The sequence below is a fragment of the Mus caroli genome, chromosome 5 (genome assembly GCF_900094665.2).
Source record: "Mus caroli chromosome 5, CAROLI_EIJ_v1.1, whole genome shotgun sequence".
NCBI lineage: Eukaryota > Metazoa > Chordata > Mammalia > Rodentia > Muridae > Mus > Mus caroli.
The window spans coordinates 103,753,073-103,772,517 of NC_034574.1; the positions used below are offsets into that span (position 1 = coordinate 103,753,073).

At 45.6% G+C, this 19,445-nt stretch overlaps 2 protein-coding genes across 6 annotated transcripts in view; one reads left to right on the top strand and one right to left on the bottom strand.

Moving 5' to 3' along the window:
• Positions 1–1,548: 1,548 nt before the first annotated feature.
• On the bottom strand, positions 1,549–12,140 carry Hscb (HscB mitochondrial iron-sulfur cluster cochaperone). Of its 3 annotated transcripts, none has more exons than XM_021163472.2 (6): positions 11,846–12,140; positions 8,692–8,788; positions 8,357–8,446; positions 7,108–7,252; positions 3,245–3,292; positions 1,549–1,690 (listed from the first exon to the last, which is right to left on the bottom strand). In XM_021163472.2, exons 1-6 carry the CDS (start codon positions 12,076–12,078, stop codon positions 1,599–1,601), a joined length of 705 nt encoding a protein of 234 aa, XP_021019131.1. In that variant the 5' UTR covers positions 12,079–12,140; the 3' UTR covers positions 1,549–1,598. The 3 variants fall into 3 exon arrangements, 2 of the variants coding, with proteins under 2 accessions (XP_021019131.1, XP_021019132.1); XR_003836660.1 differs by having other exon boundaries at positions 1,558–1,690; positions 8,352–8,446; XM_021163473.2 differs by lacking the exons at positions 1,549–1,690; positions 3,245–3,292 and adding an exon at positions 5,536–5,586.
• Positions 12,141–12,322: 182 nt separating this feature from the next.
• Positions 12,323–19,445, top strand: part of Chek2 (checkpoint kinase 2) — a 34,607-nt gene continuing 27,484 nt past the window's right edge. For 2 of the 3 annotated variants that reach the window (XM_021162827.2, XM_029478118.1), the window contains exons 1-3: positions 12,324–12,398; positions 12,762–12,892; positions 13,568–13,905. In XM_021162827.2, the coding sequence (XP_021018486.1) occupies positions 13,575–13,905 (331 nt within the window). In that variant the 5' untranslated portion in view covers positions 12,324–12,398; positions 12,762–12,892; positions 13,568–13,574. Of the gene's footprint in view, positions 12,399–12,761; positions 12,893–13,567; positions 13,906–19,445 lie in introns of all 3 variants that reach the window. The other variant, XM_021162826.2, reaches the window with a different exon arrangement.

Sequence of the window (19,445 nt, forward strand, 5' to 3'; positions counted from 1 at the left end):
ATCCTTAATGAGATCTGACTCCCTCTTCTGGAGTGTCTGAAGACAGCTACAGTGTACTTACATATAATCAATAAATAAATCTTTAAAAAAAAAAAAAAAAAAAAGAAAAACCAAACAAACAAACAAGAAAAGAAGTGGGTTATACATCTTCCTGAAGGCCAGGAGGGAAACTCTGTTAGGCAGAGGGAAACCCATTGCTAGCCCTGGCCTATTTTCTGTTTCATACTCTCCTCTCCGGCCACCTGCCCACATTATGATGGCAGAGCTCTGCAGTTAAAACAGAGCCCCTGTAGTCTGTTAAGCCAAACCAAAGTTCATCCTGAGGAACCAATGAGTTTATTCATCACTTACAGATTGCAGGTGACCCTAAAGCAGTACACATAGGAAGATCAGCACCCAGCATGGACAATGACTCCCTCATGGCCGTGTGCTGTAAATATTATCTTGGGGGATTTTACCCTACTTAGACCATACAGTTCCCAAACAAAAGACACACAAATCTTTTAAGGCATCAGAGCTGGACAGGTATCAAGCCTCTGTTTGTCTATTCCCGCTATTACTTGCCATGTTACACCTGGACTGTTCTCATGGCCATGTGCGCCAACCCCATGGCAACTTTTTCTCCCTAAGCCCTGGAGACCTGAGGCCCCACCCATCTCCCTTCTGCCTAGCTACAGGCTATAGGCATCTTTATGAACCAATTTTGGATAACTTGCTGGGCCAGGTGTACACAACAAAAGCTGGTATATGTAAGGATCTGCTCATCTTGGAGCAACCAGATCTTGGGGTACAGAATTTAGCATTTGAATACAAGCAGCACCGGACCAAACGCTACCATTGTATAGATGGGACCCTTCTTCCCTTTGTTCAGCTCTCCCCACTTAGATACTCTTAGCCTCCCCAGAAACCTGGAGACCATGTGACCATGGAGGCCACATGCAGTTAGGGCAGAATTGCATGCTGCTGGCTGAGATGAACAGCTGGATACTAAGGAATATCAACATAAGCTGAGCTATGGTGACCTTTTGTAAAGCAGGCACAGCTGAACTCTTGAAGACTGAAGATGGTGTGTGTCTATTTGGCTCAGAGAACGGTCTCCACTCCACCTCTCATCCACTAGCCTAGGCCGGGTGCCTACTGTATCACTTATCTGATGAATAACAGAGCACACAAGTTCTGACAGGCACTACACAGACCTTGCCAGCCAATAGTATCTGAGCCATCACTGAACTGAAATCACACAAATGGTTAAAGTTTATCTATTCTCTCTCTCTCTCTCTTTTTTTTTTTTTTTTTTTTTCCGAGGCAGGGTTTCTCTGTATAACCCTGGCTGTCCTGGAACTCACTTTGTAGACCAGGCTGGCTTCAAACTCAGAAATCTGACTGCCTCTGCCTCCCGAGTGCTGGGATTAAAGGCGTGCGCCACCATGCCCGGCTCCTATCTATTCTCTTTGCCTCTCTCTTCCTCACTTTCTGTGGGAACAGGGTTCAAACTCAGGGGCTTCCATATGCTAGGGTCCCGCCCCTCATATCTATTTCCAATTAGCAGAAGCCAGAAAAGAAATACAAAGTTTATTTCTAAAACTTTAAGTTAGCAACTAGAGAGGAGTCTTGCTTAGCTTGATCTTTTCTTCTATGTTCGAAAAGTATCTCATCTTTGTCAGGAGTTCCTTGGCTTTTTCAAAGTCACCTGAAACACACAAAGAGATAATGAGATCAGGAAGCAGTACATCCCAGCTCTGGCATCCGAGGCTGCCAGATCTGAGGGCCCAAAGGCTGTGGCTTCGCTTGAAGGTGAGCATGCTCTACAGCAACATTTGCCAATGTCTAGATATATTTTTGGCTGCCATAACCAGGGAAGTAGAAGTGAGACCTACTGGGTGAAAGGCAGGGACACTATGAAAGATCTTAGCCTCCCTCAGGAAAAAAAAACAAAAACCCATCATTTCACTAATGTCAGTCAGGCTGAGAAACTCCAACCTAGACAAACACTACACAGTGTTAAAGCTCAAGTCAAGGTCTTTTGTAGCCAACCCTGAGAATATTAAATATTAAAAATGATCAATAATTTAAGAGGGTTGGGGAGATGGCTTGGTGTAATGTGCTCGCCACTTAAGCATGAGAGTGCTTGCTGCACATGAAAGCACACTTGGGAACCAGAGGCAGGTGGAGCTCTTAGTTCAAGGCCCGTCTGGTCTACGGAGTGAGTTCCAGGACAGCCAGGGCTACACAGAGAAACCCTGTCTTTTTAAAATCCAACCAACCAAACAAAAAAGATAAACCAGTATATAGGAAATCTAGAGAACCCACCAATAAGTTTGCTTGGAGGATAAAGGTTATCCAGAAGCAAACTTTAGCTGGTCTCCTATACCAGACCACAGGACCCAGGAGACAGAGGCAGGCAGCCAGGTATACATAAAGTCAGCCAGGGCTATATAGATAGAAACCCTATCTCAAAAACCAAAGAAACAAATATCACCACCACTACCAAAATCCAAACCAAGCCCCCATGTGCCCTGGGGTTTCCCCTTTTCTGTATCCTTTGTTGCTTCCTGGTCACTCTTCCCCACTGCTGCCAACGTTTTCTTTTCATAAAAGACAATTCATTGGAAATGTAAATGAGGAAAATACCTAATAAAAAAATTAAAAAAAAAAAAAAAGACAATTCATTAGAAATGTGAAGCCGGGCTGGGAGTGCTGGTGCATGCCTTTAATCCCAGCACTTGGGAGGCAGAGGCAGGCGAATTTCTGAGTTCAAGGCCAGCCTGGTCTACAGAGTGAGTTCCAGGCCAGCCAGGGCTACACAGAGAAACCCTGTCTTGAAAAACCAAAAAAAAAAAGAAAAAAAAAAGAAACATGAAGTTATTTAACATTTACTGAACAGAAGGTATTTCTATAACTTTCTACCCCGAGGAAAAGTCTCAGTGATGATTGAAAACTTGTACCTCCAGTTCCAGGCACTCCAGGGCACCAGGCACACATGCAGTAAACATACATGCATGAGGGCAAAACACTCATAGACATAAATAAAAATAATTAAACAAAGAAAAGAAATAAAACTAATAAGTCTAAAAGGCCCAGTGTGTAAGGCACGCACTTGCTGCCAAATCTGACAACCCAGGGGGACTTCATGGTGGACGAAGAGAGCTGACTGTTGAAAGCTGTCCTCTGATCTCCTCATGATGCCCACACACCCACATACCCACACACTAAATCAATGCAATTTAAAAAAGAGATGGAATACCTTGTTCAAAAGCGCTGTTTATATTGTCAGTAAATTCTTTTTGTTTAGCTGAAAGAGAAAAATAAATATTTTAATTTTTCTATCTAAATAAACGTACAAAGCCTACAATCGTAATAAATAGACTTGTTATATATGAAGATGGCACTTTGTGACCATGCTGCTCTATACAGAGTTAGGACCTGGGTTCAAGGTTTTATGAACTTTGCCTCTCTGTGGTGCTGAGGGCTGTACCAAGGCCCTAGGCATACTGTGCAGTCTCTACCATGGAGTTACACTCTCAGCTCTTGCATCCTTTTGACACAGGGCTTCGCTGTCTGTGTTGGCCAGGCTGGTCTTGAACTCACTATTCTCCTGCCTCTCTCGTGACCGGTTACCTTCATGCCCGTCTAGCAGCTATTGTTGAATGCAGCACTGACAGGCCCTGTATACATTTTCACTCATGGAAGATCTGCGGGAAGGGGGGTGAAGGAAGAGAGCTACAGTCTGGATAAATCTCCCTCAAAGATCCTAATGTTGAAAGCTTGGCCAGTGACCTGTGTTGCCAAAAGTTGAGGCGGAGCCTGGTTGGGGGGGGGGGGGCTTAGGATATGAGAGGCAGGTCCTGGAGAGGAATCCTGGAATAAAGGCTCTGTTGTTTCTCTCCTGCCATACTTCCAGGAGCAACTGGAACAACCATGGACTGAACCCCTAAAACTGTGAGTCAAGAAAAAGCTTTTCTCTTGTTTTCCAGGAATTTCTTAACTTGAGGGAAAGAGAAGGAACACAGGTGTCAAGTGTGAGCATTGCCTTTCTTGCAGTCTTCCATACATTAGCAATCTACAGTCATGGCATTTATTTTCATTCATTCATTACCAGTGTTTAGGGAACCACTCATAACATATATAGCCAAACAGGAAAACGAAAACATTTTCATTACATATTGTAGAAGAGAAAGCACCAAGAGCAATACAGGTATGGAGAAATCACCCTTCTATGGTTGCTCATTATAAAATGAGGATTTTGCAAATATGCAAAAATGACAGCCAGGCAGTGGTGGCCCATGCCTTTAATCCCAGCACTGGGGAGGCAGAGGCTGGCGGATTTCTGAGTTCAAGGCCAGCCTGGTCTACAAAGTGAGTTCCAGGACAGCCAGGGCTACACAGAGAAACCCTGTCTCAGAAAAAAAATGCTGGGAATTGAACCCAAATGTTCTGGAAGAGCAGCCAGTGCTCTTCAGTGTTGAGCCATCTCTCCAGCCCCAGAGTATTTCCTTCCTTCCTTCCTTCCTTCCTTCATTTCTTTTTTGAGTATTTTCTTATTTAGCGATTGATGGGGAGGGCACAGCCCATTGTGGATGGCATCCCTAGGCAGGTGGGTCTAGGCAGACGCCTCCAAGCTGAGCAAGCCAGTAAGCAGCTTTTCCACACGGCTCCTACCCTGACAGCCTCAGTGATCGACTGTTACTGGAAAGTCGGAGTGTAAACATTTATTTCAATAAACCATCCTCTAGCCGGGTGTGGAGGTGTACGCCTTTAATCCCAGCACTCGGGAGGCAGAGGCAGGCGGATTTCTGAGTTCGAGGCCAGCCTGGTCTACAGATTGAGTTCCAGGACAACCAGAGATATACAGAGAAACCCTGTCTTGAAAAACCAAAAACAAAACAAAAAATCCTCAACCGGGCGTGGTAGCCCATGGAAGCAAGTTCTTTTTTTTTTTTTTTTTTTTTTTTTTGGTTTTTCGAGACAGGGTTTCTCTGTATAGCCCTGGCTGTCCTGGAACTCACTTTGTAGACCAGGCTGGCCTTGAACTCAGAAATCCGCCTGCCTCAGCCTCCCGAGTGCTGGGATTAAAGGCGTGCGCCACCACGCCCGGCCGCAAGTTCTTTTATAAAGGTGGCCTTGGTCACAGTGTTTCTTCTCAGCAATAAAGGAGTGACAGCCGGGCGAGGTGGCACACGCCTTTAATCCCAGCACTTGGGAGGCAGAGGCAGGCAGATTTCTGAGTTCGAGGTCAGACTGGTCTACAGAGTGAGTTCCAGGACAGCCAAGGCTACACAGAGAAACCCTGTCTTGAAAAATCAAAACAAACAAACAAACAAACAAAAAAAGCAAAAAACCCCATCCTCTCCAAGTTGCTTTTGATCATGGTGTTTTATCACAGCAATAGAGACCATAACTACGATACCCTCAGCGCTGTGAGAGGGTCTCATTCAATTAGCTAAGGGCATTATGTGCAAAAAAATGGGGAAAGGACTTCTGCTTGATGATAACAGGACACAGTTATACCTTTAACTGCAGCACTGAGGGAGGCGGGAGGATCAGTTTAAAGTCATTCTTAGTTCCAGTAGTGAGTTTAAAGCCAACCTAGGATACACAAGACTGTTCAGGACATACACAAAAAACAACAAACCCAGTAAATAAAGTGCTCAGTGGTTGAGCACTTACCCAACAGATTTGGGTTCCTTTTTTTTTTTTTTTTTGGTTTTTGAGACAGGGTTTCTCTGTGTAGCCCTGGCTCTCCTGGAACTTACTTTGTAGACCAGGCTGGCCTCAAACTCAGAAATCCACCTGCCTCTGCCTCCCAAGTGTTGGTATTAAAGGTGTGCACCACCCCCGCCCGGCTAGATTTAGATTCCTAATACAAGAAAAATATTCAAGACTGTGATATAAAAATCCAACCTAGGTGGGTGGAGATTGTGCCACCTTTAATCCCAACAACCAGGAGGCAGAAGCAGGGGGATGCCTGAGTTTCAAGCTAGCCTGGTCTACAGTGCAAGTTCCAGGACAGCCAGGGCTCCACAGAGAAACCCTGTCTCAAAAAAACAAACCAAACCAAACCAATCCAACCTAAGGTTTTGGCCCACTGTTCTGTTCTACAATGTGTGTGTATGCAAGTGTTGTGTAGGTCAGAAGTCATTTGTGTGTTACTCCTCAGGTACCACCCAACTAAAATGACATTAATTACTTAGAGTGAGAGAGTACTTGGTTGTGTGTGTGGGTGTTTGTGTGTTGTGTGTGCCCCAGCAGCTGTGTCAAAGTCAGGCACAACATGTGGAATTGTGGGGGTTGAACTCAAGTTCTCCTGGTTGTGCACCATGCACACATGTACACAAACACCTTATGACCCCAGGCCTTGCCCTGTAGCGGCTGTGTGTCAGTTTCCACCTTTGGGTCAGTTCTGTGAAATAACTAGACCTATATCCCCTGCGGGCTTTCTAAAGACCCTTGACTGATACACCATGGAATGAAACAGAAACTGAACAGGCTGGGTCAGAAGGTCAGGGTTTAGGCGATTGCTCTGCTGCAGATCTGTGTGATCCAGGGGCATTTTTTACCGACTACCAACTAGCGGGGCCATTTTCATCCCCAGAAATAAGGACAGCATCTAAGTAGTATGCTAGATAGAAGCAACTGTTGCAATACTTGGAGTATGATTATATTCATTATTTATTTATTTATTTATTTTGGTTTTCCCAGACAGGGTTTCTCTGTATAGCCTTGGCTGTCCTGGTTGATTACACTCTTGGTTAAAGCGATCTTCCAAAGTAGTCAGTTCTTGCATGACAATTAAGGCCAACAAGTGGTTTTTTTTCTTTCTTTCTTTCTTTCTTTCTTTCTTCCTTCCTTTTTTTTTTAAAGACTTATTTTATGTTTATGAGTACACTGTTCCTCTGTTCAGACACACCAGGAGAGAGCATCGGATCCCGTCTCAGATGGTTCTGAGTCACCATGTGGTTGGTGGGAATTGAACTCAGGACCTCTGGAAGAGTTCTTAACCGTCTCTTGAGCTCCCCCAGCAAGTGTTTTCCTTCTCATTTCCCCTCTAATGTGGCCATGTCCTCCTTGGGGAAATGAAGCATATTTATTATCATTTTTTTCCTTTACCTCTGACAGTGGCTTCTATCTCTTCCATGGCGGCCTCACTTTGGGCGTCTGCGAGTCTTTCATTGATTTCCATGATTTCCACAAGGAACTGACTGTCTGCTTTGTAATCTGTCCCTTCAGGAATTTCTATTCCTTGGAGCTTTAGCTATTGGGGAGGAGCACAAGGAAAGGGAGTTTGGTTAGGAAACATTCAGTGTTAAGTAAATACTGCTCACTCCTTCAGAGTACACGGCAGTCCTGGGGGAAACCTGGAGTATCAGTGAGATGGAGCCCAGAGCCTAGTACATGCTAAATAAGCCACAGTGTCGAGCCTCAGAAACTTGAGCTGTCCTAGTAATAGTGAGTGCTGGTATAGGACCTCACTCTGCTGAATGTACCATCAAAGCGATGGTACCTCACACATCTCCTCAGACGTTAAGTGAATCTTTATAAACTTTCCCTCCAGTTCTAAAATCATCTAGATGTCCTTACAAAAAGACTCCCAAGTACTCTTTTTTTCTTTTTTCCTTTTTTTTAGTTTTTTTCTTTCTTTCTTTTCTTTCTTTTCTTGCTGGGATTAAAGGCAGGTGCCACCACGCCCGGCCCAAATACTCTTATCAAATTCATTGAAAATAGTTAAAGCAATAGTTAAAGCACTACAATCAGGGGTGACATTAGGATATGCAAAAGGATTCAGGTCTGGCTTGGTGTGCGGCTGCATCCCAAGTTTCTAAGGAGGCTAAGGCAGGAAGATCACATGTCAATTCCAGCCTGGGAAGCTGAATGAGACTCGTTCAAAAAGTAACAAGGCAGCTGGGGATATAGTTGTGTGGATTCAAAACCTAGTACCATCAAAGCGAAGAAGCAAACAAATGGAAGCAAGCAAATGAAAGAAAATCCAGTAATCATCTAGCCGGGGCCATAGCTGAGTTCAGAGCGCTTCCTTAGCACAGGCACTAGGTTCAATACCCAGTACTGAAGGAAAAGAAAAATTAGGAACGAGCTGGATGTGGGTGTGGTGAAGCAAGAGAATTAATAACCTGGAGCCAGCCTGGGCTACAACCAGTGATGATTTCTTTCAAAGGAAAATACAAACAAACAAGATGGATTTACAAAGAACACTGATTATTCTTGCATAAAAAATTGTTTTCTTTCCTTTCCTTTCCTTTCCTTTCCTTTTTTTTTTTAAGGTAAACATCATTTGCTTCCTGGACCAGGCTAGGTCTCATACAGAGGAGTCCCAGACAGATGGGTTGGGAAATCACCTTACAAGATATAGTCCTCTGGTCAGGGGAGCCTGAAGAGTCTTATAGGCATCATTCACCAGGGTGGAATGCTTGTCCGAGAAGTATTTTTCAGTCTGTTCACAGAAGTAAAAACAGTTTTATCATCACAAGAGCCGGTAAAGCAGGCGTGTGTTCCGTTATCTGGGAAGCCAGATAAAAGCTGGGAGGAAATGACAGCTCTGGGGCCTGCCTGTCTAGGGGCAGGCTGCCACAGGGTGGAGCTAGCAGCCCAACTCTTTCCCAGAGCAACAGAGCGACCCACCCCGTTGTGCCCGCCCATACATGGGGACTATTGGGGGGGGGGTCAGTAAATAAATACCTGAGACTTTTGGCTGAAGAAATCTGGGTGGACAAGCCTCTGAAGCTGCTGGTACCTGTGCTGAAGTTTCGTGACGTCCACCCTGAAGGAGCGGTTGCTGGAAGGAAACCAGATGTCATTCATAGTTCCAGCCATTTACTAGGGTCTGGTTCTGCTGGGGGGGGGGGGGGGGGAGGGATGCAATAAACGCGTAAACAAAGGTTATTTTTTAGACGTGGTAGCTGCAATGAAGGGAAACAGAACAGGTTCGGAAGAGGTGGTATAGGTATGACATCAGAGAGGAGACCCAAACGAGCGAAGATCAGAAAGGGACATGAGCGGAGAGATGACACTGAACTGCCTGGAAGGTCGATAGCTTGACACATTAAGGGAGAAGGTTAGTGTAATGCATGGTAAGCTCTCAGTGACTGAGGGTCTCTAAAGGTTGGGCAAGAACTTTAGTGTCAAGCCACTCTTCACTGCCAGACATCTTTTTTTTTTTTAAATGATTTATTCATTTATTTATTTAATCTATGTTATTACACTGTTGATCTCTTCAGACACACCAGATCCCATCGGATCCCATCATGGGTGGTTGTGAGCCACCATGTGGTTGCTGGGAGTTGAACTCAGAACCTCTGGAAGAGCAGCCAGTGCTCTTAACCACTGAGCCATCGCTCCAGCCCCTTTTTACTTTTTTATTTTCTAAAAGATGTATTTATTTATTATATGTAAGTACACTGTAGCTGTCTTCAGACACCCCAGAAGAGGGTGTCAGATCTCATTAAGGATGGTTATGAGCCATCATGTGGTTTCTGGGATTTGAACTCAGAACCTTTGGAAAGAGCAGTCAGTGCTCTTAACCACTGAGCCATCTCTCCTCCCCCACTTTTTAAATTTCTTATTGGATATTTTCTTTATTTACATTTCAAATGTTTTACTTTTTGAGACAGAGTTTCTTGTTTTTTTTTTTTTTGTTTTTGTTTTTTTCAGATAGGGTTTCTCTGTATAGCCCTGGCTGTCCTGGAACTTACTTTGTAGACCATCCTGGCCTTGAACTCAGAAATCTTCCTGTCTCTGCCTCCCAAGTGCTGGGATTAAAGGCGTGCGCCACCAACATCACCCTTGAGAGAACACTTTAGCCTTCTTTATAGGTGGGCTTACAGGTATGTCATTGGGTCTAGAGCCTTGGCATTACAAAATGTGGGTGTGAGGGAGGGAGAGGGAGAGAAAGAGAAAAAGAGATAGATAGAGATACCTTATAGACTCCAAACTTGCTATGTAGCCAAGTTTAGCAACTTAAAAAAAAAAAAAAATTCTGGGTGTTACTCAATCGCCCAGGGCTGAAAATTTTGATCCTCCTCCTTCAGCTTCCTGAGTAGTTGGAATTAAAGACAGAGACTACACAGAGCCATTGATAACTAGAAGCAGGTATTATTTATTTTTTCAGAGATAGGGTTTCTCTGTGTAGCCCTGGCTGTCCTGGAACACACTCTGTAGACCAGGCTGGCCTTGAACTCAGAAATCTGCCTGCCCCTGCCTACCAAGTGCTGGGATCAAAGGTGTGAGTCGCTGTTGCCCAGCTTTAATTACTTATTTATTCTTTTAAAGCCTAATCCTGGGATTTGAACCGAAACCTTGGCTAATACAAGGATGTGTTTTATCACCACTATGAAGTGAGCATTCAGCAGTCCTTTCTTTCCAGGGAGTGATTCAGACTGAATCTGTGTAGTCTGCTACTGTGCAGCCCTGACTCTAGGATGCAAACTGGACTCACTATCTTTTTGCTTTTGCCTGGAGGTTGGGATCATAGTTGAGCACAGTCACAGTGGGCCCTCCCAGTTTAATCTTTAGTTCAACTCTGCTCACACTTCGGTATCTCTACAATCTCTGAGACAGGGGAGGAAAAAGGCAGAGTGCAGGTGTTGGAGAGATAGCTCAGTGGTTAAGAGCACAGACTGCTCTTCCAGAGGTCCTGAGTTCAAATCCCAGGAATCACGTGGTGACTCACAGCCACCTGTAATGAGATCTGATGCCCTCTTTGGGTGTGTCTGAAGACAGCTACAGTGTAATCCCATATAATATATAAATCTTAAAAAAAGAAAAAAAGGCAGGGGAAAACAAAGTACAGGGAACACTTCTTGGTGTCTCTCCCTCAAATTCTCAGCCTGAATTAAATTTTTGTTTTCTTGAGACAGGGTCTCACTGCTTAGCCTTTGTTGGGTTCCCACTTTTGACCCTTCTCCTTCAGCCTCCTGAATACTGGGATTTCAGACATAGGCTACCATACTAGGTTTGTTTTGTTCTTAATTGCTTTCAGTTTTTGAGACCTAGTCTCATGTAGCCCAGAGTCTCATCAAACTTATAGGCTCAGCTGTTCCCTCTGAGTGCTGGACTCACAGGCATAACACCAACACACCTGGCTTGTTTTGTTTTTATTTTCTCCGTTAAATAATTTATTTGAGATGAGATGTTCCCTATTTGTGTGGTTGGCCTCCAAGTGGGGTATCCTCTCCTATGGTAGTCTAGCATGCTTTTAATCTTGGCATTGGTGAGGCAGAGGGGGTTGGTGGAATTCCAGGCCAGGCGAGATTTCAAGGTGAGGCTAAATTAGAAAACAAACAAATAAAAACCTCTCCCTGTTCCTGTAAGTTTGGCCAATGGATTTCCCTTTTCCAGAAGTCTCACCCCTCAAACCTCCCTATACCGTAAACTTGTCCGTTTCCGTTTGTTGTTTGTTGATGTTTAAAAACGAGGTCCTTGTAGCTGCTGCTAGTCTTGAATTCCTGAACCTGTGTTTTCCACTTTACAAGTGCTTAGATCACAGACAGCCATCTGCAACTTCACTCCTGTTTAACCCCCCCGCCTCCACCCTTATCTTCTCTCCAGTCGGTAACTTTATTTCCTCTCCGTCTCAGGAAAACTCCTAAAATCTCACTAGGTACTACATTATACCTATGGCCTACACTTATCCATCGTTTTAGTTGTTTTGAATCAGTCTCGGCAAATTGCCTAAGCTGGCCTTGAACTATGGTCCTCAGACTCAGACACCCCCCCCCCCCCCCCCAAGCTGGCTGGAAATTACAGCCCCGCAGACGCGGCTCCAAGCCTCGATAGCTCGGGTTACGAAGCCCGAGCCCCGAGCCGCCTTCCCCTCACGTCGCGCCGCCCGTACCAGTTCATGAGGCTGAAGTAGTCACGAGTGGGGTCAGGAGGCTGCAGAGCGCGGCAGTGTGTGCAGAAGAACTCATCCCCACACCCGGCTTCCCTCGTGCGACCGCAGTTCCAGCACTGCGGTGCAATGCTCTTCCCCGCGGCGGCATTGCTGCCCAAAAGTCTCCTTCCCAGGAACCCTGCCAGCCGCACCTCCCACACACCCAGCAGGGCACGGGCCCCGCATCCCCACATTGGGACGGCTGCTTGCTGACCTGGGTCGCAAGACCCGAGGGAAAGGAGGAAAGACCGTCTCGCTGCTGATTGGTTAAGGGAGTCGAGAAGGCGGGATTAGCCGCGGGAAACCAAGACGCCGAGTCCCGTTCCGCAGGTTAAACTACAACTCCCAGCAAGCCTTGAGACTAATCGCGGCAGTCATCTTCGGGCTTTCTTACTGGTCCTGCCGGGGAGGAAGACTTTTTGATTGGTTGAGGGTGGAGTTTGTATCCGTAGGTTTAGCGCCACACCACTGGCGGAGCCTGTACAGTGTTTGCGGCTTCTGGTGGTCTCACGCGGTGAGTCATAAGTGGGAAACTTAAAGTGTTTGAGGAGTCGAATACGGTTCTCATGCTTCTTGTGCAAATGGGCCCTCTGCAGCTTCCGCTTTGTCTGCTTTCTTGTGCGAGCAAGGGGGCGCTGTGCATAGCCAATTCTTCCTTTTTATCTGCCCTTGGGGCGCGCGGGGGGGAAGCGGGGGGAAGTTCACTTTTTTGTTCCTTGCGAGCTGAAACAGGTCTGGGCACATAGGAAGGCACAACGCCGGGCTGTTCATTGCCAGAGTGAAGTAGTTTTCATAACGAACATTATAAATGTTCATGCCAACCCCTAGATGGCTTTTTCCCCCAAATACCTACTGAGAACCCGATCTTCGCTGCTAGGCTCTGCAGGAACTGAAGAGGGGTACGTCTGCATACTCAGCATACGTGAGGGGTAGGATGGCAAGGAATCGATAGGAGACAACCAAGCAATTCTCAGCTTCTGTACATGAAGGAAGATGGTGTAATGCTTTGTAAGTGGCCTCTGGAATTCTATTCATAATCCTGGGATTTTGCTATGGTCACGTTTTTTTTTTTTTTTCTTCTCCCCACTCATGAATGGGCCTGCCTTTCATTTTGAGGTGGTCATAATGTGCCCATTCCTTTAATTTCTTTATGTATTTTTTTTAATCACGTGTCTAAGTCTGTGCAGTGTGCACGGGGGCCAGTAGAGGGCATTGTATCCCCCAAGAGCTGGAATTACAGGTGTTTGTGATGTTTTGGATGTGGTGCTGGGAACTGTACTCTTGACTCCTTAACTGTCTTCATTTTGTATGTTTGACGATACTGGGAATGGGATCCAGTACTTTGCATCTGTTGGAGAAGTGATGAACCATCTACCATTGAGTTATATAGCAGCCTCATAACTAATTTTGGGTAGAGATTTACTTTACTTTTAATTATGTTATCTGTGTGGGAAAGTGCAAATGTGAGCTCTGGTGATTGCAGAGGCCAAGATCCACTACAGAGCCACTGACATTGGAGTTATAGGCAACCTCGAGCTGCCAGATTTGGTGCTGAGAACTTAGGGAAACTTGGGTTCTGCAAGAATAGTATGTGCCCTTTCCTGCCGAGTCATCTCTCCTGCTCCCGTTCTTCACTCTTGAATCCAGAGCCTAGTTCCTTATTGTTGGACTCTTGTTTTCGAGGTCGGATATGAAGAGTCAACATCATTCCCACAGCAGCACCTCCTCGAAGGCTCATGACAGTGCTTCCTGTTCACAGTCCCAGGGTGGCTTCAGCCAGCCCCAAGGCACTCCCTCTCAGTTGCAGGAGCTCTCACAGTATCAGGGTTCGTCCAGCTCCTCTACCGGCACAGTGCCGTCCTCCAGCCAGTCCTCGCACTCCAGTTCTGGGACTCTGAGCTCGCTGGAGACAGTGTCTACCCAGGAACTCTGTTCTATTCCTGAGGACCAAGAACCTGAAGAACCTGGTCCTGCCCCTTGGGCTCGGCTGTGGGCTCTTCAGGATGGATTCTCCAATCTAGGTAAGGCACTTTGTTTGTTATATGAACACTGTGTGTTCAGAGAAACAGTTACAGAAGCTGGTTAGGTTGTTGCAGCAGAAGTCTCAGGGCCCCTGGCTGTGGTAGAGTGTGTCTCCTCCTGGTGGCCCTGTTCATACTGAAGATCAGATTTAGGCCTTACACATAGTAGAGAGCTCTTACATTGAACTACATCCAAGGTCCTATCCCTGGCTACCTTATTTTTATTTTCAAATAGAATCTTGCTAAATTTCATAGGCTGGCCTCAAATTTTTCTTTTTTTCTTTTTCTTCAGAAAAAAGATTCTATTGTAGCCTGGGTTAGCCTTGAACTTACTATGTAGCTCAGCCTGGCTGTGAACTTTTGATCTTCCTGCCTCTACTTCCCAAGTGCTGGGTTTATAGGCACACATTTTTATCAGGCTCTACTCATTTGTTTGTGAGACAAGGAATTCTGTAGCCTAGGTGGGCTTGGAACTCGCAGTGTAGTTCCTTGGGGCCTTGAACTTGCATTGATCTTGTCTCAGTTGGGATTACACATATTGACCATATGTGGTTCAAATTTATTCATTTGAATGTGGAGACCCAGCTCATTCTGAGACAGTTTTGAAAGATACTTATATTAGTCAGGGTTCTCTAGAGGAACAGAACTGATAGAATGAGTATGTATGTATGTATATATAGGGACTAATTAGAGTGGCTTACATGCTATGGTTCAGCTAATTCAACAATGGCTACCCAGGGGAGGTGTAAGAATCCAGGCAGGATGTCTTAGTTGGTCTTTAGTATACATTAGAATCTTGTAGAAGTATGCTCTAGGGGGTTGGAGAGATGGCTCAGTGGTTAAGAGCACTGACTGCTCTTCCAAAGGTCCTGAGTTCAAATCTCAGCAACCATGGTGGCTCGCAACCATCTCTAATAAGATCTGACACCCTCTTCTGGGGTATCTGAAGACAGCTACCGTGTACTTACATATAATAAATTAAAAAAAAAGGAAACAGAGGCAAAGTGAACTCTGAGTTTGAGGGTAGCCTGGGAGTTCCAGGATTGCTAGGGCTACACAGAGGGACTCTGTCTCAGAAAAACAAAACAAAACAAAATAACCCCCCCCCTCCCAAACTAGGGGACAGGATCTATTAAATTGGTTATATCATATGGTCTGAATCATCCATTCGTAGTTCTCTTCATGATGGAGAGAGTTAAGACTTAGGAGCTACTCAGTCCATAAGACTAGATGTCTCAGCCAGGAGTGCCAGTTTGGCACTGACAGCCTGGAGGATTCCTTGAGAGCCACTGATCTTCACTTTGTATTTGAAAGAAGCAGCAAAGGGCAGTAGCAGAAATCATGGCATAGAAGCACTTGCCAGCAAGAAGCGAAGGGAAGCAAGCAACACTTTTTCCCTTGGACCTCCCTATCTTGGCTTGTAGGAGGTGACACACACTCTGTTGAAAAGTCTCTTCCCTTCAGTTCATACTTCACAGATCCACCCAGAGGGCAGTCTCTTAGTTGTTTTCAGATTTAGTCTGGTTGACAGTCAAGGTTAACCACCAGTTATTTTTCCATGTTCCCAGGCTGGCTCATCATGTTCTCATCTCATCTCCTGAATGCAAAGGTTATAGATGAGGTAGTGTAGCCCGTTGTATATAGTTTCTACTACCCTGCTTTAAGCTCTGAGTGGACCGTGCTACCAGTCACCACCCTGGATTCACAGATGAAAGTCAGACAGATCTCCCCTACCCCCCACATGTACACACAAACACACACCAGCTTATTTTTAATATGCTTTTTAGCTCAATGGCTTCTTTTTTTTTTTAATTAGATATTTTCTTTATTTACATTTCTTTATTTACATGTTATCCCCTTTCCTACTTTCCCCTCCGAAAACCCCCCTATCCTCTCCCCCCTCTCACTGCTCCCCAGACCTCCCACACCCACTTCCTGGTCCAGGCATTCCCCTATATTGGGGCATAGAACCTTCACAAGACTAGGTCCCATTGATGACCGACTAGGCCATCCTCAGCTACATATGCAGCTAGAGCCTTGAGTCTCTCTGTGTGTTTTTTTTTTTTTTTTCTTTGAGACAGGGTTTCTCTGTATAGCCCTGGCTGTCCTGGAACTCACTTTATAGACCAGGCTGGACTGGAACTCAGAAATCTGCCTGCCTCTGCCTCCCAAGTGTTGGGATTAAAGGTGTGCGCCACCACGCCTGGCCCGTGTGTTTTCTTTGATTGGTGGTTTAGTCCCAGGGAGCTCTGGGGGTACTGGTTAGTTCATATTGTTGTCCCTCCTAGAGGGCTGCAAACCCCTTCAGCTCCTTGGGTCCTTTCTCTAGCTCCTTCATTGGGGACCCTTTGCTCCATCTAATGGATGGCTGAGTATCCTCTTCTGTATTTGCCAGGCACTGGCAGAGCCTCTCAGGAGACAGCTATATCAGTCTCCTGTCAGCAAGCTCTTGTTGGCATCTGCCATAGTGTCTCTGTTTGGTGGTTGTTTATGGGATGGATCCCCAGGTGGGGCAGTCTCTGGATGGTCATGTCTTCAGTCTCTGCTCCGAACTTTGTCTCTGTAACTCCTAGCTCAATGGCTTCTAAGCCTCCCCCTGCTAGCATGCCCTTCCTTCTGGTACTCCTGGCTAAACACCTCAAAATCTGCCTTCAAGTTCGTTGCCTGGTTACCGTCTCCTTGCTCAGCACCTCAGCTTAGTTGTTTCCCATCTCTTGCCTGCTACCCTAGGCCCAGTCAGGGAAGCAGCCAATGGCCACTCCACCCGAGATCTCACATAACTGTTATCTCTCTCTCTCTCCCTCCAAAGCACAGGTAATCTCTTTTTTCCTCCTACATCTCTTTGCCTACCTGTGGGAACCAGGGAGTCCCTCCTCTTCAGCCCAGCCATTGGCTGCTAGCATCTTTATTGATCCATCAAGAACCAATTGGGGAACACAATTCAGGGTTCAGAAGCAGATTTCCGATCAAAGCATCAGAACCACTCCCTACAGTACCCCGCAAGAGTGGTCAGTTAATAACCATGCTGTCTTCAGTCTAGGAAGGTGGGGTGTCTTCCCAGACGTCAACCTTTACTTTCTTTGTGCATTTTGATATACAAGTCTTATCTCTCTCTCTCTTATTTTATTTTAGTTTTGTTTTGTATTATGATACTTACCTACTTGCTGTGTTGATAAGGCTGTCTGTGAACCCCTGAACCTCCTGCCTCTACCCCTTTAATACTACAGCTGACTGTTTATTTAGAGGACAGAGCCTTAGTTTTTAGCCTGGCACAGTTTGGAACTCACTAAGTAGACTGTTCTAGCCTCGAACTCAGAGGGGTTCTGTCTTGGGCTTCTGAATGCTGGGTTATAGGTGTGGACTGCTTTTTTTTTTGAGACAGGGTTTCTCTGTGTAGCCCTGGCTGTCCTGGAACTCACTCTGTAGACCAGGCTGGCCTCGAACTCAGAAATCCGCCTGCCTCTGCCTCCTGAGTGCTAGGATTAAAGGCGTGTGCCACCACCGCCTGGCTTGCTTTTTAATCATTTCTGAATCTCCATTTATAAGAGTTGTTGGTTTGTATCTTTCTTGTGTTGCCTTTGTCTTTGTTACTAAGGTTTAACTGGCCTCAGAATGAATTGAAAAGTTTCCTTTTTTTCTTCTTTGCCTTTTCTCCTCCTTCCTTCTTTCTTTGATTTCTGTTCTTAAAGCCAGTTCTCTTGTCTTCATTTATTTTTGTTTTCTTGAGTGTTTCATGGAGCCTATCCTGACCTCAAACTGTGTAGCCAAGGATGACCTTGAACTTCTAGTCTTTCTGCTAGTACCTAAGGTTACTGCCGTGCAACACCATGCCTGGCTGTGGATCTGCACACATCACATACCCCCACCCTTTTTTTTTTTTTTTTTTTGAGACAGTCTATCTGTACAACCATGGTTGTCCTGGAACTCACTGTGCACACCAGGCTGGCCTTGAATTTACAGAGATCCACATGCCTCTGCCTCCCAGTGCTGGGATCAAAGGTTTGTGCCACCACTAACCCGCCTGGAGCTACACTGTTGAGTAAGATAGTCACAGCGGTCCTCAGGAAGAAGGTTTACAGAGGAGTATAATAAGGGTTTATCTTTGTAGAGTAACTGAGTGGGCTGACCTTAATGTCATAATCAATGTGGTAGTGAGATGTAAGTGAAAGATGGAAGCCCAAATTTATCTTTGGCTAATACTTGACTGTAAACACAAAGGGAGAGAGGAGATGAGCCATTCATGTAGTTTGAAGTATTGTCTGACATTGTTCCTGGGGAGAAGTGAACAGAGGTGTCTGCTCATCCCAGGTAGGGAGCTGTGATGGTTTGTATATGCTTAGCCTAGGGAGTGGCACTAATAGAAGATGTGGCCTTGTTGGAATAGGTGTGTCACTGTGTGCATGGGCTTTGAGACCCTCCTCCTAGCTTCCTGGAGGCCAGTCTCCTCCTAATAGCTTTCAGGTGAAGATAAAAAACTCTCAGCTCTGCCTGGCGTGGTGGTGCACATCTTTAATCCCAACACTTGGGAGGCAGAGGCAGGCAGATTTCTGAGTTCGAGTCCAGCCTGGTCTACAAAGTGAGTTCCAGGATAGCCAGGGCTACACAGAGAAACCCTGTCTCGAAAAACCAAAACCAGAAAACCAAAAAACTCTCAGCTCTTCCTGGGCCATGCCTGCCTGGATGCTGCCATGCTCCCACCGTGATGGTAATGGACTGAACCTCTGAACTTGTAGGCCAGCCCCAATTAAATGTTGTCCTTAGGAGAATTGCTTGGGTCATGGTGTCTGCTCACAGCAGTGAAGCCCTAAGACAGGAGTTGAAGTTTGACAGCTATATAATAATAATGTTATAAAATCAGTTATAAAAAACTAACCCATGAGAATACACAGAAAAAATGAGTTTTAGACTTGAGGCAGAAGGATTAGAAGTTTACCGTCACACAGGGCCCCAATGGAGGAGCTAGAGAAAGCACCCAAGAGCTGAAGGGGTCTGCAGCCCTATAGGTGGAACAACAATATGAACTAATCAGTACCCCCAGAGCTCTTGTCTCTAGCTGCATATGTAGCAGAAGATGGCCTAGTCGGCCATCATTGGGAAGAGAGGCCCCTTGGTCTAGCAAACTTTATATGCCCCAGTACAGGGGAATGCTAGGGCCAAGAAGTGGGAGTGGGTGGGTAGGGGAGAAGGGCGGGGGTATGGGGGGTATAGGGGACTTTTGGGATAGCATTTGAAATGTAAATGAAGAAAATAGCTAATTAAAATAATTTGGAAAAAAAAAAAGAAGTTTACAGTCATTCTTGTCTACATAGAGAATTAGAAGCTAGCCTGGAGGGTATGAGCTCCTGCCTCAAATACCAGAGTCAAATTATCACCTTCCAAAAAAACCTAAAACAAAACAAAGCTAAGCCATTGTTGTGTAATTGTTTACCTCCCCTCCTCCCCGGATTGAGCCCCAAGGCCTTGGATTTGCTAAGCTTGCAGTTGCAGTGTGTACTGACTTACACCCCAGCCAGTGTCCCTCAGGTCCCCCCCCCCCCCCC

Excerpts from the sequence above, each read along its gene's own strand:
- Hscb (XM_021163472.2), bottom strand. The coding sequence starts at position 12,078 with ATGTGGGGATGCGGGGCCCGTGCCCTGCTGGGTGTGTGGGAGGTGCGG. Across the intron at positions 7,253-8,356 it reads TGACCAGAGGACTATATCTT|CTAAAGCTCCAAGGAATAGA; the intron begins GTAAGGTGATTT and ends CCTCCCCAATAG. Across the intron at positions 1,691-3,244 it reads AAACAGCGCTTTTGAACAAG|GTGACTTTGAAAAAGCCAAG; the intron begins GTATTCCATCTC and ends TGTGTGTTTCAG.